The sequence below is a fragment of the Nesoenas mayeri genome (genome assembly GCF_963082525.1).
Source record: "Nesoenas mayeri genome assembly, chromosome: 2".
In the NCBI taxonomy this organism is placed as follows: Eukaryota; Metazoa; Chordata; class Aves; order Columbiformes; family Columbidae; genus Nesoenas; species Nesoenas mayeri.
Genome location: NC_137543.1, coordinates 149,368,489 through 149,394,025, shown reverse-complemented (window position 1 = coordinate 149,394,025; position 25,537 = coordinate 149,368,489). Strand labels below are relative to the sequence as shown.

Here is a 25,537-nt window from a genome sequence, read left to right as displayed (position 1 = left end):
TAATTGAGCAGCATTTGCATTTGTTCTAAACACTAGTAATTAGGTATATGTTAATTGCAGAATGACTGTGCTACATAAAAGTGGAAAAAGTTTCTTCGTGTTGAGTCCTTCTAAGAAAACTGGAAATCTCTTTAGTCCAATAGAGACACCAGCATTTACTCCAGGAGAACAGGCGTTCAAGTTCACAGGGCTCAGTCTAAGCTATAGGGTTAATTGCAAGCAAACTGTGTATGATAGACAAATATTTATTGCAGCACAAGTGTAGAAAGGAGCCAGTATTATCTCCATAGAACATGCAAAATAAATGATAAGAGCAAGCATTGTTATGACAAGTTGTTCAGCAGCTCAACATAGCACAGTACACTTAATACATGTTTAGGATTAATTTAATGTATTGTTCTATGAATATGAACAACCATAGGTCAAAACTGATTAATCTTTAAAATTCTAGCAGTGAAGTACCAAGTATACACTTGACTTCAGAATTTGTCAGAAATGTAATGCATTTTTTTTTCTAATTATATTCGTTTGCAAGTACATCTTTTAAATGTCTAGTTGGTTTTAACCAGAACAGATTGTAGCTATAAATTAACATGCAAAAAATTAGCATCTCTATTCCAAAGTGATTTTCAACTACTCTTTTAATAATAAGTAAATATCATCCCAGACATTGATTAAGAAACACTGTGACCAAAAAAAGTACAAGTACAACTAGTACAGAGGCATGTATAGGACAGGCCTATTAATTTTCTAAAATAGAATTATCTGAATATTAAAACTGTGCCTACAGTTGAGAAGCTGTGTAATCTACTTAATTCATAACAGACCTAAAGACAAGTTACCATGAAATGCCAAGACCTGTCCTTTTTTTTTTCCTGGTGGCTTCAGATTACTACTTGAGATTCAAAAAATAGTTATTAATGTTAAGATTTATCTGACGTGGTATGTTTTTCTTGAAATATGTTTATTTCATCTTCCAGGGTTGGACAATATTTATAGAAATCTTGGGCTACTCAGTGAATAAGTACTAAGTCTATTGGACACGTCTCTGTATTGTAATAATAATGAATAAAGGAGATTTTGCAGGCAGGTATCTGAGAGAGAGAAGGGACTGTATTGAATGGCTTTCAGTCAGTGATTTGTAGATTTTTTCAGGTTCAGTAAATTACTTGTAAGATGAATGTGAATGATGACTAAGAAAACCAAGTTTATATTCTACAGTGGTCTATGTATGAGAAATTTCAGAAGAATTGCACACTTCTGTTGGCTGTAGAAGAGTCGCTGAGGTCTTGAAACAATAATATTAGTAGGAATAATAATAAATAGTAGTAGTTAACATATGCTAAGCTAAAAAATGATTCTTTTTTCCTTATATAAGCCTTGGCCTCCCCACCTGAACAACCCAGGCTGCCCCATCTCAACCAAGAATAAAAATCATGATGCATGATGTGTTTTAAACTGCTGTAGGAAATGAAGTGGTGCGACAAAACCATTATGTTACTCGCAGCAAGAGAAAGTCTATTAAGACTCGTGTTGAAGTTTAACAGTCCTTAATGATTTCATATTTTTATGACAGTATTACCATGAATTTGGTGACAGGGCATGCTGCACTGCTGTTATTTCTTCTTGCAGGTATTTCTAAAGTTCTCCTCGACTGATCCAGATGCTGAAACAAAATGAGCCAATTAACATCACTTTGCTAATCCTCTTTGTTAATCCATACATTATTCAGGGTACTCACAAAGCATAAATCAAGTTTTATAGTGTTCTGCAAAGGTGAATTCATTGCTTCTAAGAGCTTAATAGTACGAATGAACACTCCAGGAAATCTCCCACATGAACAGATAGTGAGTTTGAAAAAAGAAAAAAAAATAAAATAAAATTCTGGTTGTGCATGTATCCTGCTTCAAGATATGTTATGCAATATAACAAAAAGACTACTCTTGTTGTTTGTTCTTATCCCACTGATTTTTCTTAATTTGTGCTTTCAGTGGAAGAAGATACAGAGGAGAGCTCAAGATCTGGTAGAGAATCTGTGTCCACAGCAAGTGACCAACCATCCCACTCATTAGAGAGGCAGATGAATGGAAGCCAAGATAAAGGCGACAGAAAAAAGGCTGGAAAGGAAAAGAAGAAAGATCGAGATAAAGAGAAGGATAAAATTAAGGCAAAGAAAGGAATGTTGAAAGGCTTAGGAGACATGTTCAGGTAGGTGCTTTGCAATCAAATGTAAAATGAATTATAAAAAGTTTCATTTTTTAGTTTCTCATTTATATTGTGACTGTTTGCTGAGCCCATATTTTACTATGTAAATATATGCACGATATATATAGGGTGATTTCTCAATTTTTGAGCTTATGAGTGTTGTCATGAAAGAGAAGCAGCTCAGAAAGAAAGAGATGATAGCTGGCAGGCTAACAGGGCTGCAATGGAGAAAATGATTTTACTTGACGAATGGCTTGGTCTTGGAAAGAGTCTTTGGTGATATCTAAGTAGTGCACATACCTTTTGGAAGATCAAACAATTTTGGTTTTGTGTTTTTCTTAAACTGTGCTGTTCCTAATACTGTACCCAAAGCTTATGTGTTGCTCGATGAGTGTTTTTCTTTGCTGTACTATTAAGGCCGTTTGGTATTATGGAGGCATGATGCAAAAGAGATGGATTGATTTGAGATTGAAAACCAGCATGCTCCTCTCAAGGCAAACAGCATCTGAATAAGGTTGTGTGCTGTGAGAACCCACAGTCTGGAGAAAGGGTCAGTGAAAGACCTGAATTTTACCAAGCACTGAGTTTTTAGGAAGGAGTCATCTCTCCAGCAGACGTAAGTGATCTGCAAGGAGCAGACTGCTGAGGGACACCCTGCTGTTCTGGGTGAATGGTGAAACATGACAAACACCTTCAATTACTTGTAGCAAGGGGTGAGAGAGCAAGAAAATCAGTCTTTCTTTTTGCCAGCTAGATTAAATAAATATGTTTCCAAGAAAAAACAATACTAAGGCAGTGTTTGTTTTCTTTTGCATATGCAGTGATTCATTATTTAATTTTGAAGTACCCATATTATTTTAAAGATTTATTTACAGTGGTTCTCATCTGAAAACATACAAGTAGAGTTTCAGCTAACTTTCGTCCTTTTACCTTGTTTATCTTGTAAAACATTAATTGTACCTACCTTGTAACTGCATAGGTTCTTGAGAATTGTTCTATGTTTGTGAATTGTATTACCAAATTAGTTAACAGAAAAACTAGATAATTAGAAAATATTACTTAGAAAATGTGTTTAGAAAACACAAAGCAATGTCAGGTTGTTAGACAGCATGTGCCAGAGAATACCAAAAGAGTCACAGGAGATATTCCCACACGTCAGACAGGAGGAGAGCACTTCAGCCTGCTCTCCTGTGAGTCCCTTGGGGAAACCTACATCTTATGGGTGTCTGCCTGCCTAAATTCAAGCCTAGAGCTGAGATTTGCACTCTGTGATGGGGAAGAATGGGAGAGAGGTGGAGAGACAGAGATACGAAATGTTGACTGGTTCTCTTCTGCAGTCTTTGTCATTTCTCTGCAGCACAAAAGAGGCAAAATTGAGATAAATTGTACGCGCTAAATTCTGTGGACTCTATGTATATACTCATGGTATATTGGATACCATGATTGCTATCTCGTGGCTTCAGTCAGAAAGTGCTTACAGCGTGTAGAAAGTCTAGGCAGCTCCTTGATCCTCAGTTTGCTCCTGCGTAATGTCCTTATACGCAGAGGACGGGTGCAATAGCTGTTTCATCTTGCACGCTGTGGTACCCAGGCACGGGGCAAACTTGCAGAGGGTCTCATCCAAAGAGAGGAGACTTTGTGTTCCGGAGGGCTAGATCAGTGAGGGCTTCTCGCAGTGATTGTGTTTAGTGAGCTGACTCAGTGAGGGCTTGTCAGATCCTTTCTGCCCTCTGGCCTTAGAGCCTGATGTCTGGTGTTCCCCTGCAGCTTTGAAAGCTCTAGAGGGAGCCGAGTGTGAAAGTAGAAATTAATACCATTTGTAATCAGGTGCTCCCAGCTAAATAGGATATAACCTTGTCTATAGGCTCGATATAACACTTCTGAAATCTTTAATCTGGAAACTACAGTAATTTGACTGATAAGATCTGATGATCGCTTTGTTGTTTGCTCTTCATAACAGTCAACATTTCCTTGAGTTATTTTTTTCCCTCACTACCATTTCTGAGTGAACTTTACCTTTCAATCTCCTCTTAATTAACGTGGGAGAAGTGCTATCCGGATGCAGTTGACTCCTCCTGGATCTGTAAATTAGCTTGCACCTTGTCAGCCCACCCAAGAGAGGTGCTCCTGGCAAACAGGAAAGCTGATTGAAGAAATCAGGCATTATGCCTCATTTCCACTCAGTGTTTGATTTGCTTTGTTGACAGGCTTCTCAATAAGGTTGAGATGGGCTTTATTATGTCTGCAAGATAAGCTAGTGCTTCTGCCTATAACATGCTTTGTTTTTCTGTACATCTGACATATATTGTAGATATCAAGTAATTGTGAAATAGAAAATAATGATGACAGTAACATTTAAAATTCAAGCCATGATCAAAGCATAATTGGATGTTTTGGTTCTGTGTAACATTGTGATTTCTTTGTAGTTCCTTTTCTTTACTCCTTTTTCACTTTATTTCTTCCCTTTCAGTGCTCTTATCTTAAAATAATCTTTCTTCATTTGGTTGAATGGGCAAGAACACTTGCAGGATGAAATTACTGTTAACTGACACTTTATTCCAGCGTCTGTGTTCAGCCAAGGGGCTTTTTATTGCCTATATGCAAACTGGCAGCTCATAAAGTGGAGTCTATGTGATATATAAAAATAAGTCTCCTTGCCTTCAGTTAAAATCTTAGGATTTGCTACTGGGATCTTCATTAAACTGTACTGTGAGATGGAAACTCCCACTAGGGAACCCTAGGTTACATTTATCCTTCAGCATCTAGTCATCATTTCCAAGAAATCCCCGGATGATTCGCGTAGCAGGTTAAAATCATAAGTAAATCTTTTAAGCACTTCCATTGTTTTAGCGCTTGTATCAAACACAGTGAAGAGGATTGACGTAACCATGAAGCAGAACTGTAAAGCGTAGGGTGCAGCCTGCATGGCTCTGCCACACACAACTCACGGTATTTCCAGAGGACCTTTGCTGACACTGGGCTGTGGACAGTCTGAAAGTTCACCCTTCTCACTGTGAAATAAATTTTAGCATGTGTGTATTTATTTTTTCAAATGGACATTTCAGGGCAGAACAGAATAATTTATTTAAATGAGTCATTTGGCTGATCAATCTTTCTCTTCAAAGACAAATATAGGGCAAAAGTTAACCTAGTAAATAAAAATATTAGTCTATTGGAGGCAATGCAGATGCTGCAGAGCTTTACTCACACCTGAATATATTTATTTTACCTGAATAGCTACATCATTCCTGTCCTTCTTATCCCTGCAGTAGGTGATGCGCCATGTCCTATGGCTTTAATCCTATACCAGGGGGAGGCTGTGCAGTTCCTTCTTCTCTGTTGCTGGCATTTAGGGGGTGCCTGGCTGGGCACTGTCAGCTGAGAAAATAGTTTTTGGAAAGCTGACACTAAGTTTTGCGGGTTTTTGTGTTTCACTAAAGCTGCTTAAGTAAATGTATGTTTTGACATGGAAACATTATAAAAATCCATGTGCTTCTCCAAGTGCAATCTGAAATGCTTTCACTCGTTTCTGAGCCTGATTTTGTTTATTTTTAAGTAGAGATTTTGCTGCTTGATAAAAATCAACCTGAAAAAAACAAGCAGTTGATAAATAAGTCATTGTAGTGCTGCCTTAAGAAAGACTACACAGTTTCAAACAGTTCATCAGTAATCAGTGCTGGTAGGGATACATTAATTTGTTAGGCTTCTATATTGTGCAGTTCTTTGACATTCCTCAGAGAGAAAACTGTATATGCCACATTCTTTTCCCCTCCTCCTGCCACTGTCACGTACAGGGTATTTTCATTTACGAAAGTGCGTGTCCTCAGGATGTAAGACAGGGACATCTGAGACTATTCTTATTTGCAGGATTTGGGTGATGATGAAATGACACTCTACTGTGGTACAGATGATCACTTAACATCCCTGTACTTCATTCATGCTTATTCCCAGTGTACAAGCTTGGATATAATTTCGAGATGGGTGACTGGGATGGGTGAAGTAGTAGGTGACAGGCAAATGAAGTGGTAGCTCCACATCTTTCTCAAGCCGAATATAATTTCCTCTATGGTCATGCCTAAACCGTGGTTCTATAAGACAGTGGCACCACTGCTATTATGCCATTTTTTGAGAGCATTTACCTTGTTTGCAAGGAAGCAGGCAGCCATACTTGTACTGGGGAGTTTGTATAGGGGAAATTTCATTGGATAGTTTTATGGTAGAAAAATTATGTCCAGCAAGTGATCAGTCTCAGGAAAGGATATATCTGTGGAATAACTTCTTTAGAAACTGAGCAACCAAGATGTTGAGACTAAGGAGGGAAAAAAAGCAGCTTTGGGTTTCAAAAGGGAAGAAAGAAGTAGGGAGGCCAAGCTATCTTGTCACATCTTGCTGAAAATATTGGAGAGACAATCACTGCTTGATAATAAAAACCTGCTGAAACAAGTAGACATCTATATGATCAGATAACAAAGGATTTACAAATACAAATAGTGTGCTTGATTTTACATGGGGAACTGCTGAGGAAAACAAAAGATGTGGGATATATACATTGTGTCTTAACCTTGAGTTTAAGCAAGAAAATATCTGCATTGGTTTTGGAGGTTGCTTATGAAATGGTTGTCATATCATTTGAAACAACTGTGGGTAAGTATATGATACGAAATAAATAAATTTTCTGCTGTCGGAATTAATACCTCAGTCCCACATAAACATAACTTTTCAATGGGGAACGCAAGCACTGTGTTTTGAAGTTCATGGAACAAGATAGTATGCTTAAAGTTAACCATGTGCATAGGTGTTTTTAGGCTGTCCTGTAATGTTGAAATGTAAATGTAAAGCTGTAGCATATGGTAATTGAACTTTAATTCCTCACTTAACTGTGGTAGCATACAGGTGGGTAAATCAATGCTCTGGATAGCCAATGCAAATGTAGTATTCCTAGATTACCATTAAAAGCTAATCCTAATTAGATTTAATTACACTTAAAATGATTACTGGGAGCTTTGCAGTGTGGCAGCTTCTAGTTCTGTGAGAGGAAACAGATAATTCAGTTTGCAACCTTGTTTAGCTGAAATCAGATATACTGTTGTCTTTCTCCCCGCCTCCCCCAGCTGCTTCCAAGGTGCACTGGACATGTCCAGATTCATAAACATATCATTTGTAGCTTTGAATTACACATTTCAACCACATTAGCCATCTGAGGCCTCTGACTGGGCATTTGGGAGAATAACCTACGTGGATTTCTGTTGCTTGTTACATGACTCCCTTGCATTGCCTACTCTGGTTTTCATTTAAGTTTTTCATCAAAATGTCTGTGAAGAGATGAAAAGCAAATCACAAGGGTTATACCATTGATTTAGTAATTACCTTCTTTCTCTTTCATTTAATAACAACCTTCAGACTTTTAAGCAGGCACATGACAAAAAGGTATCTGAGTTGTGTAAAATACTGTTGAATTATACCCTAATCAACAGGACTGGCAAATACCTCAAACTCGATAAAATAAAATCTGTGGTCTGATTTTCATCATTCAGTAACATAGTAGGCAGCAATAATGGCATTTTCCTTGGAAGCATGACTAATAGGACTTCATATTGGTAAATTACACTTACTGATGTATGGTCTTAATAGAAAACATGGGAACGAGCTCTGAGAGTTGGATTTTTTTTTCTTTAGAGCTCTGCTCATAGCACAAACGGCATAAATCTTGAGCCTTAGAGTACAGAGGAGGAGGTTATTGCTTAAAAACCTGTCGGTTGTATCATTTCAAACTTGGAAGCATGTTACTCGGACACTGCAATGTGCCTGGGTTTGCTAATCCTCATCCGAGAACATCGCCGACAGCTTGCAGTGCTTGTGCTGAGACTTTCATCAGAAACACTGAGCTGGGTCATTGCTCAGGTAAATGGAATCTGGGGCTCTGTTTTTTGCCTGCTACTACTATGAACCAGCTGGCACGACTATCATTAAGTCCACATCTGCTTCCCCTCTTCTGCCACCAGCTAGAAAATGCATGACCTGCTGCAATCCCAGATGCAGGCTACAAGCGTGATGCCTTTTCAAGCTTCAGAGGAGGAGCACAGTCCTCATCCTGGCTGCAAGTTAGACACTGCTAATGACACCTTATTTACCGTGCTGCTCTGGGCTACTTTGTCCTGATCTGTTTGCAAAGTTATGTCCAGCCTGTGGGATGAACAGAATCAGAAAAGCCTTTCAAATGAAATCAGCCATGCAGCGAATTGTCATCTTTGATGCAGACAGTTACCCAGGACTCTTATAAATGTCTTTCAAAGCATTTTCATATTCTTCACTTCCTTCTTTCCAATTAAAAGCAAATAAGGGACTGAAAAAGATAAGCTTGATAGAAAATAGCTTTTCTCTCTTGGAAAGGCGAGCCATGCTCCTTCATTCTGCTCTGCACTTCTCCGCCTTCCCATTTTCTTCTGCTTGGTGGAATCAGTTGTGCTGAGGAAACGTTGAGTTTCGTTGCCTGCAGCCCCAGCCACACCGGCTTTTGACTGAGCTGTCATTGGGGTGGGGGGCAGCAGAATGGCAAATTCGTGCTTCTAAACCAAACAATCTCACATAATCTGTCAGGGATTTAAGGAATGCGGCTTTTTAAAGTGGTTAGTAGACTCTGCAATTTTTAAATGAAACACAGAGAGCAGTGGTATGCGATTGTGCGAGGGAGATTTGAAGTGACAGATTAACGTAATCGTTTGTGACTTTCTAGTTTGTCATTCTGACAGAAAGCAGGGCTTTGCTCTATGTATTCTTAACACTGGCTTTTCCCAGAGTAAATCTTGAACATGTAAATCCCATGGGTATATATCATATGTGTTGGTTCTGTTTTGTTTTGTTTTTTTTTTTTTAATTTGAATAGAATCAAGGCTTTTGTTTGTATCATCCAGAAGTAAGTGTCAGGATGACCTGTTACTAGAGATGAGTTCATAGTGGATGGTAACATATTCTCCCAGTATTCTTCCTTTTCTTGTCAGTGAGTTTAAATAGATAACCTTTGACACCTACAGCACCGTCTCCGCCTGCAAAGCAAGCGCAGGAGGCAGGCGGGGTGACAGCTGAGCCCTCCACCATCCCGCCCGGCGCTCTACGGCGCTTCTCTTCCCGGCCTGCCGGATGAATATAGAACACAAGTGTCAAGGATGACACCTACTTTATAATCTCTGCAAAGCAAGCCTTTTCAGAGAATTTGTTGACAGTTCAGAGATTCAAAGTTAATTTCAGTTTTAGCTCCTATAGAAATAGGATTTTTTCCTCCACCTGATGTGATAATTGAAGACTAACTAGGCAGTATGCTAGTCACTAACAAAGTATGGTAAATAAATACTGTCTTGAGATGTGAAGAGGGTGTTAGATGAAAAGCTGTATCAATGATATTTGTTCCTTTATCTGTTGGAAGTGTTCTTTGGAGATTTAATTTACTACTGATAGCACCTGTACATTAGTATACATTATGGATGCTGTAGATGGTGCTCTTAAAGCAGAGTCTTCGAAAATCCTTTTTAAAAACAGGAATAGGAACGTTGTCTTAGAAGAAAATTAATGCAACTTAATGTATTTTTATACAAAAAGATGACATCAGCTATTAAGTCATAGTTACTTGAGGTACTTTAGTTGGCAGCTGCAGGACAGCTGTTCCTTTTCTAGAAGAAAAAGCTCGAACTTATGACTGTGTTTAACTTATGACCTGTGTTCGCAGTGCGTTGGCACACTGGTGCCTCCTATGAGGATTCCCATGCGTCCTACTGTTGTGCAGAGAGGTAGTCGTTAAGGACCGTATAAAAATATTTCAGTGGAAATGGCAAAATGGGTATAAGCCAGTATGATTTCTGGAAGAGAATGTACCAGAATAGAAATATTCTGTGAGGCCCTGCATTCCCTCAATGTAGGAGGAAGATAGTGGGTATAAGGCATTCAGGGAACTTATTTAGGTTTTTTAATTGTTTCAGGGAAAAATAAGAGGAACAAAAGTTTTGTAGAAAGAATAAGAGAAGGAAAAAATAAAACCATAATTCTAATAGGGTATGCAAATAGTATTTCCCCTGTTTTGAATCCTCTGATGACTACTTCTGGAGGGGAAGAAAAGATAGAAGTCAGAGGAACTGAAGAGATATTGAAAATACTGCACTCGTAGAGTGATTCAGGCAGAAAGGGAGCCCTGCTTGGTTCAACTTGTGCTCGCAGCAGTTCAGGCTTCAGTGTTTCATCCGCTTGCTGAGTGTCATGCCCAGTTGAGTTTCAAACATCTCCAAGGATGGAGGCTCGGCAGCCTCCCTCAGCAGCCTGTTCCAGCACTTAACCACTCTCCTGGTGAAAAGCATTTGTCATGGTAAAAGGAGATAGGAACAAGATACACTGAATAATCACTGGTACAAAAAAAAAATCTGATTCAATCAACATGCACTTGTCCTTCTCATGAAAGCAAAAATGCGTGGATGTACAATAAGATTGTCACTCAAAAAGTTTACATTTAAAAGGATTTTTGTGATTTGTGACTCAGCGAATCAGCCCCTCAGGGACTTACTGCCCCCACAGTTCCCTGATGATTTGAGGTATATTTACGTAATTCCAAAATACTAACAAAATTTGTAGTATATCATATACAAAAATGTCTTTTAGACATTGTGTAGAATGACTTTTGTATCCAGGAGCTGCTTTTACATTACCAGTGCGAACACCTGATTGCAATGCGCTGCAGTACGTCTGACTCATTATGTCAGTATTTTATGGCACTCAGGTAAGCATGTTTGCAGAGTTGCACTAAACCTTTTTGATGTGCAATAACATTTCAGTAGTTAATGTAGTATTCCACTGCACATTAACTTTTACTGCTTCTGTGCAAACTTACAATAAGCAGGAGTGCAAGAAAAGGCTGTAGATGTTTGTAAAATAGACCCTGCTGGAATGCATTCATTTAATGAACTAGCTTTACAGCGTATGTTTGGGACAGCTGATGATGTGATTAACAGTAAATTTTGAAATGTTTGCTTCTGCAAAAGATAAATTCATAGTTTCTACAAATGTTAACACTTTTCTTCCGGACATTTTTTTTAATGTCAGTCTTGTAGCTCTGAGTCCTAAAAGGAAAAAGAACTTAGTATGGTTTCATGGAACTGCTTGGTGGTCTTAACTCTTTTCAACAAATATAGAATACTATTGATACAGCTGTTTTAAAGAGTTTGTATTATACATTGAAAGTATGTTGGTAGCGCTGTATTGGTAGCGAAATTCTCTGTTAGAACTAGTTTTGTAGATATATTAACTTCATAGACCTGGCTTTGTCAATGGAATCTGCAGACAGTATGTTGTTTGTGCTTGCAATACAAAAAGCTCCAGGACTTTAGCAAGTTGCTGAAGCTTTCAAGAGGAACTGTTCCCTCATTTCAAGAATGGGATAGTACCTTGTCCATGCTGCTGTCTCCAAGGGCTTTGAAGTCCTGTGGTGTTTCCTGTGATGTAGAAATACAAAATATTTGTATGCTAAAAACATAAGCTATCTACTGCTTCCAGATGCTGCTGTTGAGTTTAGTTTGAAGGTGAATGGATGACTGAAAATATATGTAGATTTCTTTTTTTCTGCTATGCTGTTGTAGTCAGTACTTAATAAGAAAATGTCTAATCAAAACCAAAGTTTATGGATTAGCTCTAAAAGTCCTGAAAAAAAAGAGGATTTAATAACAAAAATACATCTAGAATCTTAGCTGTATCAGCATTTTTGAGTACCACAGTAATGAAACTAGTATATTTTTATATGAATTGTAAGTGCTTCTAGCATATGCAACATCAGGTGTGCCAGCAGTATTTAGAATGCAAGCTGAATTGCTATTACACTATTCATCAGCAACCAACCACAAATAAATCTCAAATATTTCACAATGTTATTATAGATACTATCTTTGTCTTTAACCTGTAGTGCTAAAACCCTGAAATTCAGAGCACAACATGCTGCCACAAGCAGGAGTTTCAGGTGTAGCGTTACACCTGAAGTATTTCTTTTCTCTCATGTTGCTGAGCAGGTAATGATTCCAACAGTGTTATCACCTGTAAATGCTGGGAGTCCTGATATCATCTGTGGAGCTCCAAATACTTTGATAATTGTTTGCCTTTTCTAACTGCCAGAGGAAGAAAACTGCTTGTGTAAGAGAAATAAAATGTGAAGAGCTAGTGCCATTTTCATTGTTGTGTGTTTTGTGGTTGGTTTGTTTTGTTTTTGGAGATTTATGTTCTGCTATATATTCAGAAGAAATAGGAAGATGTAAGTGATAATTGCTGCATACTGTGTGCAGCACCGAGCATGAGCAGAGTTGAACTTGTTTGGAGAAGAACATCTCAGGGGCGGATATCTTTGATGTCAAGATTGGGTTTATTTTAAACATCATCTGTCTGGGTTTCTAAATAAATATAGGCCCAGTCACTTCTTGTAGTGCCTGAGCATGTACAAATGAGAACAAAAATGTCACTGTGCATGGGGCTGGTCCAAGTCTGAGATCTTCTGTGCCTGGAGCTTATTTATATGGTGGCTGTAATAAAAAACAAAATAAAACCACAACAACAACCCACCACCCCACATCTCTTGCCTGTAATTAGTCCCATGCAAGTCCTGTTTTTTACACATTTTCAATCTGAAATAAATTTCTGCTGCCAGCTTAGCCCTGAAATGATCAGCGGTGTAAATCACAAGTGACGTGGTTATTTCAAGTGCAGTTACCGTGCAGACAGCCCCAGCTCTGGCTGCTGGCAGGTAGAGGACGCTGGGTGGCTCTGGGCAACCCCTGCGCCAGCTGCTGTGGGGACTCGCTGCCAAACTGCCCTCCCAGCCGTCACACACCTGAGTCTTGTGGCATCCGCTCCAGAGCTGTTTTGTTCTGGTGCTGCTGCTGCAGTGCAGTCTCACTCTTCATTTCCCACCCAGAAGATTCTGTGTATGTAAACTAGATTTTCATGCCGCAGGGCAGAATATCAGCTGATAGAATAGCCAAAGGTATGTGAAGCCAGCAGTGGCATGCTAATATATGCTAACGAGAGGCTCAGCTTGGGCTAAGTCTTGTGCCTTAGCCCTGTTTTTGTAGCAAACTTTCAAACTAGTGTACCTGTTATTTTTTTTCCCTCTGTTTTTATGACAATGCCATTTTAAGGCCATTCAATGTAGCTTAATTTACTTGTGCTCTAGAGCACCTTGTTAAATTATCCTATTGGCACTGTTTATTTATTTTTTTCTAATTAAAGTTAATTTTTTATCCCCTAAAGAGACTTAGGTGGCAATGTGGAACCGGAGTGGGACAGGAGACCTTAAACTGTGACCATGGCCACCAGTGCCCTGGTGTCTGGTGCTGTAACTTAGCGAGAGGAGTTGCTGGTTGGCGATGCAGGAGTCCTCTGAGAAGCAAATGCAGCTGCACGCTTGTCTGGGTTTTAAGCACATTTTCTTTACACTTGTCCCACTGATCCTACAGTGTTGTCTGTTGTGCTCTGCTGGAAATTGTCTGTGCTTTCCCGTCCTCCTATAAGTGTAAATATGTGAATGAAGCTAAAGATATAGAGACGTCACCCATTGCTTAATTTACTCCACAGAGGTTATTTTCTAGGAGATGTGTATCAACAAAGATTTTCAGTAATTGACAGAGAAAGTGCTGACTGACTTATTAACATTTCTGGGTAATGAGATCTGTAGGGAAGTTTTAATCTTTTGAAGGTTCCAGATGAACTGCCAGTAGTTTGATTAACTTTTTGTGTGTCTGTGTTAACCTTTGCTGATATTATACAGTGTAATTGCAAGGCTACAAGTCTAAGTTGTTGGAATAATGTTACTGCAATTTCTTGGTCTAACTAGCTGCTGTATTACATTTGAGTCTTCATTTCTCTGCCTGTTGCATGTGCTTAGATAGCATCTTCACTGATTTTCTTGTAGCTCACATTTACGTAAGGCATGCCATGCTCGTAATATATACATGCAAAGTTGTAAAATGGAGTTGTGAGGACTCTTCGTGTTACCGAGGTGTTTTTTTCCTTTTCTGCCACAAAAGCATTGAAGCAAATTTCCCTTGCAAGTTTTCTTTTGTCTTTTTAAAAATCTTTTTCTTGAATGCCAATAAAATGGATGGGTTTTTATATAATCATAGAATCACGGAATTATTTCAGTTGGAAGAGACCCTCAGGGTCACTGAGTCCAGCCATAACCTAATGTTGGCACTAAACCATGTCCCTAAGAACCTCGTCTAAAAACCTTTTAAACACCTCCAGGGATGGTGACTCCACCGCTTCCCTGGGCAGCCTGTTCCAATGCCTGACAACCCTCTCTGTGAAGAATTTTTTCCTAATATCCAATCTGGACCTCCCCTGGCGCAACTTGAGGCCATTTCCTCTTGTCCTATTACTTGCTACTTGGGAGCAGAGACCAACGCCCTCCATGCTACAACCTCCTTTCAGGTAGCTGTAGACAGCGATAAGGTCTCCCCTCAGCCTCCTTTTCTCCAGGCTGAACAGCCCCAGTTCCCTCAGCTGCTCCTCATCACACTCCTGCTCCAGACCCCTCACCAGCTTCATCACCCTCCTCTGCACTCTCTCTAGCACCTCAGTGTCTTTCTTGTCATGAGGGGCCCAAAACTGAACAGAGGATTCAAGGTGAGGCCTCACCAGTGATGAGTCCAGTGGCACAATCACTTCTCTGGTCCTGCTGGCCACCCTGTTCTTGATACAAGCCAGGATGCTGTTGGCCTTTTTGGCCACCTGGGCACACTGCTGGCTCATGTTCAGCTGCTGTCAATCAACACCCCCAGATCTTTTTCTGCCAGGCAGCTTTCCAGCCACTCTTCCCTGAGCCTTATGTTTCATTAGCATTTCTTATAAGGTCTGCCTTTAGACCAGTACCCATTTTCTAAATTATACTTCTGTAGGGTGGAAAAAATCATGGTAACCAGATGCAGTATTTGTCTCTGGCCTGGCAAAGTGTTAGATTTAACAAAAGAAGCTAATAGAAATGTTCAAATTGACCCTTCTCATCATTTGGACTTCTTGGAGCTCAATCAATCTCTCATTATTATCAGAGTTATTCACGCAGAGGCAGAAGTGCTAGTATTTCTCATAATCAGCCCTTGAGCCAGATGTAATTTGCAATTTTGAAGCATTGTATTTTGAAACAATAATGCATTAAAATGAACAGAACAGGAATTAGAAGTATAGTTGTGGAGCGAACATGTTGAAGAGTAGCCATGGTTTAAACGCTTTCTCTAAGCACTTTTAGTGGACATTGGTAATTAGAGGCACACAAAGCAGTGTTATTAATACTTAAATTGGTCCACAATTTTTAAATTGATCTGTGGAGCGTGCCGAATGCAATACTAGAAGTGTGCCCACCTCGCTGCGTGGCTGCAGGGCCGCAGTTGTTGCGGGGAGCACTGGGTTGGGGTCTGGGACCTGCTCAGCACCACCTGGACAAGAGCTGCTCGGCTGGTCGTGGCAGCCGGCGCACTGGGAAGGAGCATTTTACCCCAACACCCAAAAGAAAAATTGCTTACACTATAGAAGAATAGCTAGATTGCACTTTAGATTCAAAAATAGTCAAGCACCTGTTAATACTAGGCTGTTGCTGATGCTTAGAATTTGGGATTTTTTAATTGTTTTTTTTAATCCCTCTGTGTGTGATATTACGTATTGCAAAGGACGATATGTCTGCTTTTATATATGTAGTCTGTGAAAGATGAGTTGACGTACTAGAGGCCTTCAGTCAAACTTTTTCAGGATCCTGCTCTTTACTTCGCAAGTGAGACTTAATGTTTTTGCAATTTGTATTTACAGATTTTCAATTACTGTTTAACATCTTACTGCTCAGTACTGAATTACCTGACAGGGCACTGAAGACTTGATGGGCAAATTTTGTCTGAGAGGGGGGACAGGAGCGTTTCTAAGTACATTAAATGACAGTAATGAAAGGATATGTTGCCCATTAGAATTACATTATCTATTAAAAGGCTGAATTAGCTTGACTGTGTCACATGTATGAGCTACTACCTTCACTGACAAATAGCACACAGAGTATCAGATTTAATCTTGAGGCAACTAACTTTGTCCTCAATAACCACTCTCTTTTTTGAATACACAACAATAAAGAGTTTTTGCCACACAGGCAAACTTTAAAATGCTTTCATTAAAATATCATGTACTGCTTCTGTGGTTGCTCCCATCATTGATGATTGCTAACATACTTGTATCTGAGCAGAAGCTTTCTTTTTTATTCCTTCAGGGGTGCCACAATCCGCAGTTTAACAGATTTTGGCTGACCACTATGAAAATGAGTTATTGATGGTGACTTTTAGTACATTGTGGTATTGCTTACTGAGCTGATTCAGCCATACAACAGAAGAATCTGTTGACTTGATGCTATCTTTCAAATATTATCACTTTAAAATGATCCCCACTTCCACTGACCTTCTCAGCCTGTTTTTTGACTGCAGTAGTTTGGCTTAGTTCTTAGTTTTTGTCTTATTTCCTGTGATAATTTATTTATTAATTAATTTATTTATTAATGCTGTCAATGGCTCCAGATAGCTTTAGGCAATCATGAGTAGCGATACAAGAAGATTATCTTCTGTTTAGAAATTTGCAAACAGATGGTCTCTCTGTAAAAGAAATCTGTTTTTAAAAGTTCCACCATTTTATGATGAAAGTAAATATTACAAATACTTAAGTTGTGAAAAGAGAGTGGCTTGGTGTGAATAATATTCTGCCTGTTGTGTCATGCCTTTCAGGAAATGTTATCAAAACTGTTTATGAAAATAATTGAATGAAACCTCATGACATGTCTCTTGGTTTGGCATCATACTCGTTTTCTACAAAGCTGGGATACTGACTCACAAAGACAGGCAGATTAAGCATCGGTGGCTGGAAACAGTTATTGATCCCATATGTTGCTTCCACTTCTTCCCAGGAAGTTGTGGGGATCACCAGTGATGTTGCACATGAAGTATTGTGATCTGTGTCCTGTCCTCGCAGTTGTTTTTGAGTAGCCTTAATTTGGTGAGATATACTAGAATCTGCACCTGAATGGTGCTGAAGAAATGGTTTTTAATGTTTGGATGGTGATAGAAATGTATGAATATGTCACAGAAGAGCTTCACGTGCTCTACAGTATTCATGCACAGGGTGGTGGCTTCAGAGAGGGCTGGTAATTTGGAGTGATAACCACTTTGATTCTACTGGTTTAAATTTCTGTGTTCATGACCAAGCACCTGAGTTTCTCTGTTGCTTGAAGGCAAACTTGATTGCTCTGAAGAGGTACAAGTGTACCTCTCCAGAGGTATTCTCCATTTTCCTGAGTTACTTGTGTCCTTTTGTAATGCCCTTTTCTTGTTTGGCGTCAACAGAGTTCTCCAGGAACCCTCCTGGCCAGGGGTCTTTTTGCTGAACGTTGCACCAGAATTGCTGCTTTATCAGTTTTAACATAGGCGAGGAAATCCATGGGAACAAAAAGTTCTAAATGTCCATTTTGACTATGGCCACAAGCTCCTACATGGAGATGCCTTGCTCCTGCTCCCTGTACATTTGCGCTTCTGTATCATCCCAGGGCAGCGTGGCTGCTGGGTCACTTAGATGTGATAACTGGCTATTTCTAGAAATCCATCTCAAATATGTAAATGTTTGCACTTGCAAGCTTGTTTTTAAAGATAGCACTTGCACAATTTTTTTAAAAGGAATGCTTGTAAACCCTGAAGTAATCACTAAGCAGGATGATTTTGTTTATGTGCTGTTGAATGCTTAGGCTTATTAATTTTTATTTTAGGAACAGAATGTTTTCACGTGTCACAATAATCTTTTGCAATATAAATCTTATGATTGTGCTGATACAGCAGGGTAAAAAAGATTAGAGGAATAATTGCAAAATCCTTTGAGTAGCGTTAGGTTGTGAGTGTGTGAATACTGTTAGCTGCTATGGGGAAAAGAGCTTGCCTTGAAGACAGAAAGCACTGATAGAATAGCTCAAGATGCTTACCATTTGTTAATTTTTAATGATGGTCTTTTTTCTATTAAGGAACTTAATGCTACTGATCTTCTGTCTCAATCAATTTTTTGTGTTTTTTCATTAATCAACTAATGCATGTTTCTTCTATAGCTCTTTATTCTAATGAAATATGTGGATGATTTGGCAGACGACAATGATCTCATCAGTAACGCATCAGAGTAAAATCCATTTAGGAGATTATATTTATATTATTTTTGTTATATCAAGGATACCGATATATATTCACAGTATCACAGTATCACAGTATGTTCTGGATTGGAAGGGACCTCAAAAGATCATCTAGTCCAATCCCCCTGCTGGAGCAGGAACGCCTAAGTGAGGTTGCACAGGAACATGTCCAGGTGGGTCTTGAATGTCTCCAGAGAAGGAGACTCCACAACCCCCCTGGGCAGCCTGTTCCAGTGCTCTGTCACCCTTACTGAGAAGAAGTTTCTTCTCAAATTTAAGTGGAACCTCTTGTGTTCCAGCTTGATCCCATTGCCCCTTGTCCTATCATTGTTTGCCAACGAGAAGAGCCTGGCTCCATCCTCATGGCACTCATCTTTTATATATTTATAAACATTAATAAGGTCACCCCTCAGTCTCCTCTTCTCCAAACTAAAGAGACCCAGCTCCCTCAGCCTTTCCTCATAAGGGAGGTGCTCCACTCCCTTAATCATCTTGGTTGCCCTACGCTGGACCCTCTCCAGCAGTTCCTTGTCCTTCTTGAACTGAGGGGCCCAGAACTGGACACAATATTCCAGATGTGGTCTCACCAGGGCAGAGTAGAGGGGAAGGAGGACCTCTCTTGATCTACTAACCACCCCCCTTCTAATACATCCCAGGATGCCATTGGCCTTCCTGGCCACAAGGGCACAGTGCTGGCTCATGGTCATCCTGTTGTCCACCAGGATCCCCAGGTCCCTTTCCCCTACACTGCTCTCTAATATGTAATTTCCCAACCGATACTGGAACCTGGGGTTGTTCCTGCCCAGATGCAGGACTCTACACTTTTCCTTGTTAAATTTCATTAGGTTATTCCCCGCCCAACTCTCCAGCCTGTCTAGGTCTCGCTGGATGGCAGCACAGCCTTCTGGCGTGTCAGCCACTCCTCCCAGCTTAGTGTCATCAGCAAACTTGCTGATAGTACACTCCATTCCCTCGTCTAAGTCGTTAATGAATATATTGAATAATACTGGCCCCAGTACTGACCCCTGAGGTACTCCACTAGATACTGGTCTCCAACTAGACTTCGCACCATTGACTACCACTCTCTGGCTTCTCTCCTTAAGCCAGTTTGTAACCCACCTCACTACTCTATTGTCTAGACCACACCTCTGCAACTTAGCAACTAGGATGCTGTGGGAGACTGTGTCAAAGGCTTTACTGAAGTCAAGGTAGACCACATCCACGGCTCTGCCATCATCCATCCACCTTGTAACATTCTCATAAAAGGCTATGAGGTTGGTCAAGCATGACCTACCCTTGGTAAAGCCATGCTGACTGCCCCTAATAACCTTCTTATCCTTGATATGCCTTGAGATAGCACCAAGGATAAGTTGTTCCATTACTTTCCCAGGGACAGAGGTGAGGCTGACCGGTCTATAGTTACCCGGGTCCTCCTTCTTGCCCTTTTTGAAGATTGGAGTGACATTTGCTTTCCTCCAATCCTCGGGCACCTCTCCCGTTTCCCAAGACTTGGCAAAGATGATGGAGAGCGGTCCAGCAATGACCTCAGCCAGCTCCCTCAGCACCCGCGGATGCATCCCATCTGGACCCATGGATTTATGGATGTCCAGTCTATTTAATTGCTCCTTAACCCAGTCCTCATCAACTAAAGCAAGCTCCTCCATTGACCTCCATTCTTTTAAGCTGAAACTATTTTTGAGAAAAGTTGTGAATATGAAATTTCTGTTGCTACCACTTGTACGTCCTTCTTTCTTCATCTATTCTGTCTTTACATGTTCTTTATGTCCACATGTGTATTTTGTATACATTTCACATATTTCATATATATGGCATCATTTTGTAGCTTGAGCTTGTTCTTCAAATGTTCTGCTACACTGTCTTCTCTGTTGAGTGTCATATTGTTAAGTTGCTCTGATGCGTTGGCCCGAAGCCCCTGCAGGCACTTGCTAGTCAGAGCCTTGCTGCCGAGTGCCGTCGACTTTGGATTGGGCCACCTTCTGGTTGATGACAGTCATTCGAGCGAGTGAGCTTGAAAGTAAGCCAGCTAGGGACTGACAGAGAGGTTTGGGTATGCATTTTAGCTTGATTAGATTATCTAGAGTTCATGGGATTTCATATTTCAGGGTCAAGCTTTGGGTGTATAGGTCTGTGTTCTCATCTTTTTATTAATAATAATGTGACAAACTAGTATCACAGGGACTGAGGATGGTCCTTTCCTCTGATGTGACTTGGCTGTTATATTCTAGAGATCATACTTTTTAAAAATGGTCCTCTTTTACATTTTTTAAATTTCTTCACTAACTGTGGTTGCTATTATTGGCTAAATTTGAGGATTAAGTCTGTGGATCTGTGAATATGACTTTGAGCATTTACACTTATCTTGAAACTTTCTCTAACCCTTAATGTAAAAAGAGAATTAAGAAGCTATAAATTAAGTAGAACCCTGGAGTATCTTGGCAATTAGAGTGAACAAGATTTCAGCTGCTCACTTTCATCAATTTCTCACATTCTTGGATAGACAGGGTATTTTTAATTTACAACCTGTATTTCAATTAGTCATAGAAGTTTTTTCTTAAAGCTTTTGCTTATGTAGTTACAGAATGAAATCAAACTACTTTTTAGCTATACTTTTCATAACAGGGTTTAGATGAGAGAGCTGGTGAATAAACTAGCTGTTACGGGAGGTAGTATTCCCTTATTTTATAAATGTTGTTACTATTGTAACGAGATTATTCTATAACCATACAGTATGTGTCCTCCAGGAAGTATTAAGCTATGTCTATGTTTATGAACAGAAAGATAATTCTTTTATTTTTGGAGGAAAATGTGCACTTTCCTTTTGCTCTTAATTTTCCACTATGAGTAATAATATTCTGTGCTCCACTTCTAAGAATTCAAAGTGGGGGAACTGTTAGGCACAGGTCAGTGTTGGGCTGCTATGGCTTCTGCTGCCCCACACTGTCTGGTGTAGCTTTAGCATTAGAACTTTTTTTGTCATTAATCTGTTAACTTTGCGAAGCAGTAGTGTATGCAATTCAGTGCACATCATGTGGCAGCTTGTGTCTGTGCACGGATGTCTTATGCACTGATTTAGGTAGGATGTTTATAGCTTACAGGCAAATAGCTGGCACTGGATTTAGCAAATGACAGGAGCTTGGAATTAGATTCCCAGGCTGTCTGAACATCAGTGTCACAGATGTTCCTTTTCTGCACTGCTTTGTTTGTTAATTCCAACAGTAGTTCTTACCTTTGTTTTTTAAACACTGTCCTCCTTTTGACTAATGCAAAGAGCACTGATGGTGTACAGATTCTGAGTGGTGGAGTTCTCATGTCTGCTTCAGATGGCAAGTTGTAATTTCATCTGCATTTTTAAGAAGTGCAACAAGTATCCCAGCAGCCAGTCTCACAGCAGTGAGAATGACCATCACAGGTTCAGGTGCTTCAGGCACTCGGTCCCCAGCTGCGTGCAGCGGAGAGCAGCTCCTGCCTCTCTGAAGTGAGCACTGAGGGCTGAGGTCACATCACTTGGCAGTGTCCTCAAGGCCATGTCCTTGCAAAGGTCTGGAGTCTCTCTGACACAGGACAAGTAGACAGTGATTGCTGTTTTACAAGGGAAATGTCGTTAGCAATTGCATTTTGACACTTTCCAGTCTTGGCTTGTTATCATTAAGTGAGAAGTCACTTCATTGGGGAAGTTATTATGTGGGGGTGCCAGAACATTCCATATATGCTTTATGGAAGAGATAGTATTGGGAGCAGTAAGGTTCCAAAGTTGTCATGGGTTATATGTGGGACAAACATGCTAATTTCATCTCCCTTCCTTTTGGGTACCTGAGCACTAAAGAAGTAAGCTTCACAGGGGTGAAAATGGTGCGTTTTGGGGAAGGTGAGCCAGATCTTTTCCCTGGGCTGATGCATTTAAATTACGGTGTTTTAAATACCGGGAGTAATTCTGGGGACCTGACTTAGCTTCTTTTGACTATCACAACTGCTCATGGGCCACTGGGGAGCAGCAGGGAAGGGCTTTGCCACTTGCTGTGAAGACAGTGCAGGTGGCTACGGGAAGTGCATTTGGTGCTTTGCAAGGATATTGCACAGACTCTTTGACTTTCAGTGCTCTCAGTATACTTTTTTTTTTTTTCCTAAGTGTCCTGTTTTATTTAATATTTATGAATCAGAGTAGGAGACATCTACCTGAGGAAATTAGAAGGACTGGTGATTTTGAATAGCTTGACACCAGTGTAGTCACCAGAGTACATAGCATTATACACTTGAGAGAGTTTTAACAGCTCACTTTAATGGTGTGCCTTACTATTGCTGGATATTGCTCTTCTGTAATTAAACTTGGCTTGAATATGTATGTTAAATAATTTAGAAATGTCTGTTATAAATTTAGTGGAGAGGATGCTGATTTGGGCTATGGGTTTCATTATGACTATAAATCGTACTTCATGAAGCAAACACTTTTAACAGAAATAAATAGCAAGCACACTCACTGTTAGCAAGAGTAATCTCACCAAAACCCTTTGAATGATATTTGGAGTGGAGAGTGTTGACCTCTCCTACATAAATACAAGGGGTGTATGTGTGGGGGTGTGTGTACGTACATATGTATCCCCATCACAGTTCTTTTAAACACCTTTCTCAAGTGGTTGGTGGAGCCAGGAAAATATTTTTCCTTTGTTTGTGTTACTTCCACTATTGTAAGCTGAAGCTTAACAGAGATGCTGTTAGACTTCTGTTCTCAGTGGAAAAGAGAAATTTGAACTTGTAAATATTTTTGCCCAGAGGTCTAGCCAAAAGTATGCAGAAGTGTTCAGAGCCAGCATCATTTAGGACAACATATTTGCAAACTGTTCTGCAGCTCCATGACTTATGAGTATCATGGAGATGCTATCTGTGTAGGTGATGCTGTTAAAAACATGAAGCTCCAATCAGGGAGGACGAGGATAACGTTGATTATTCTGGGTTCAAATGTAGGGATAGTGCAGTTAATGTTGCTGAACTTATTTCAGGGAGTGGTGATTATGGCAGATAAATCACTCTGTGGGTCACAAAGTCCAGAGAAAGCAAGTTTGCAAGACCACTGTGGTTTATCCTCTGCCAGGATGTCCAGTGCCGGGGTGACCAGGAGCTTGTCAGAGACGGGCACTGGAAAGTCTCCTGTCAGAATTAGGACAAAATGACCACCCTTTGAAATGCCTGGGAGAGGACCAGAGATGTCTTCTGGAGACTTTATCAGGATTGTCCCCAAAGGCAGAAGGAGCATTCATTCCCAGATGACTGGAAGAAAACCATGAAAGACAAGAAAAGAAGGGTTGTTGCCACAGCTTGCTCATGAACCAAACCCAGTCGAACCGTCCTGCTGCTCTGCGCGCTGCCTGTGCGGGAAGCCCACCGCTGCCCGTGCTGAAATGCAGCACGAGCGTGGTGTGTTCTGCATTCGGACAACTGGATCTGGAAACTCAAACCATCAATTTTTGCTAGGTTTGCATTATGTGTTAACATCAGAAGTACTCTCCCCACAATCATGTGGCCTGACCAGACTTTTACTAGATTTCGTACAAGGATTATTAGAAACTTCCTGTGTACTTTATCTTTTTAAGTAAGGTATTGATTTCAATATATTTCTGCTCATACTTGCAATGAATTGATTTATAGTGGTAGAAATTCTGTTTTGCTGCCAAAACCTGATGGCTACTAACTAATTCCATTTTATCTCTTTTTATTTTTTGTTTTAAACCCACTAATTCTTGTTCAAAAATAAACCAGCTACTCCAGAATTCGGTTCCTTTACTTTGCCTGACATTTTGAATGGGTCAGGGAAGGGCAGGAGACAGAAGCAAACACAGGCATCCCAGAGATGCTGTGCTACAGTACCACATATGTTGTGTGTCTCTTCGCAGCTCTGCGTGTTGTGTCAGTCATACCCCTGCCACCTGCGACACGCTCTGTGTATCAGGGTAAAATGGCTCAGTTCCACTGTTTTTCTGCCAAAACTCCTCCCTTGTCAAGAGGATTTAGGGCTATTTTAAATTAACCGTTCTCTTTTGTCTGGTGTACGACATCCAGAACTTGATTTGAATCTCTTGTGTCATGAGTGTGAATGTTTTGTATAATGGTTTTGACTACTCTCTAATAAATAAGTGGACATTTTAAAATATACACGCTGGTGTTTTTAGTCACTGAATTTAAGTATGTCACTTTTACAAATAATATACTATAAAAGCAGAGACTTTATATAGTATTTTGTGGTTCTAAACCCTGTCATGTCCTCTGCCTTTCCCTTTTCAGATGATTATTAATGAACAATTTCAGTTTTCATATGCTTGAATTACTTCGGAAATGAGCAGTCTGGGAACTATTGAGAACAGCCATGCACTCTAAAGTTTGTGTTCACACCCCTACACTGTACTTTGGTGTTGTTGTGTTATTAAACAACTGCCCTAAAGAGCCATAAACATGCTTTCACGGTGTAATAATATCTCTTGAGTGAGTGGCCAGAAATTAGTCTTTCTGCATGGTTGCTGTGTGGTACGTCCTCAGCCCACACAATGACTTTGTGCCAGAATCAACGGGAACAAAAGGGAAAAGATTATAAATGCCTGGTGGATTCTAAATATTTTATCAGTTTACGTTCATGGGTCAGAAGAAGGTTTTAAGAACTCCGTGTTTTACTTCAGTGCTCCTGAGGATTCAGACTGTCCTGTTGCACCATTGCTGGACTTCGCATGTTTCATTTCACTTTGATGTGAACCTGAGTGAGAAGTGCCCCAAGTGTCAGTCTGCTCTTACCTAAGTGTTTGATTAAAAAAATAAGTAAAATTCGTGCTACTTTTGGTATGATAAATTATCCCATGTTTAATAGGTATGCATTATAATAAGATACTGTTTAATAAATGTGTTACCCTTTCTGCCTTAAATAGAAAATTGCCATCTAAACTTTAGATGTATTTAAGGGCTATATTTAAGTGTGTGTTTAGTTCACTCTATACGAAAGTCATTCATTTCAGAATAGGTCTGAAATATCTAAGAATTGAGTATCTCAAATGCCAAACTGTGCTCTCCCTGAAAGTCTAAAGGAAAACAGTGGTATGTGCAAATAGGGAATAATGTAAAATATTTGAA

General features: G+C 39.9%; 1 protein-coding gene across 8 annotated transcripts in view; it reads left to right on the top strand.

The window, feature by feature from the left end:
- PARD3 (par-3 family cell polarity regulator) overlaps positions 1–25,537 on the top strand; it is a gene marked incomplete at both ends in the record, with an annotated part of 453,991 nt that overhangs the window by 311,646 nt on the left and 116,808 nt on the right. For all 8 annotated transcript variants that reach the window (XM_080340305.1, XM_080340306.1, XM_080340304.1 and 5 more), the window contains one exon: positions 1,992–2,208. In XM_080340305.1, the coding sequence (XP_080196431.1) occupies positions 1,992–2,208 (217 nt within the window). The remainder of the gene's footprint in view (positions 1–1,991; positions 2,209–25,537) is intronic.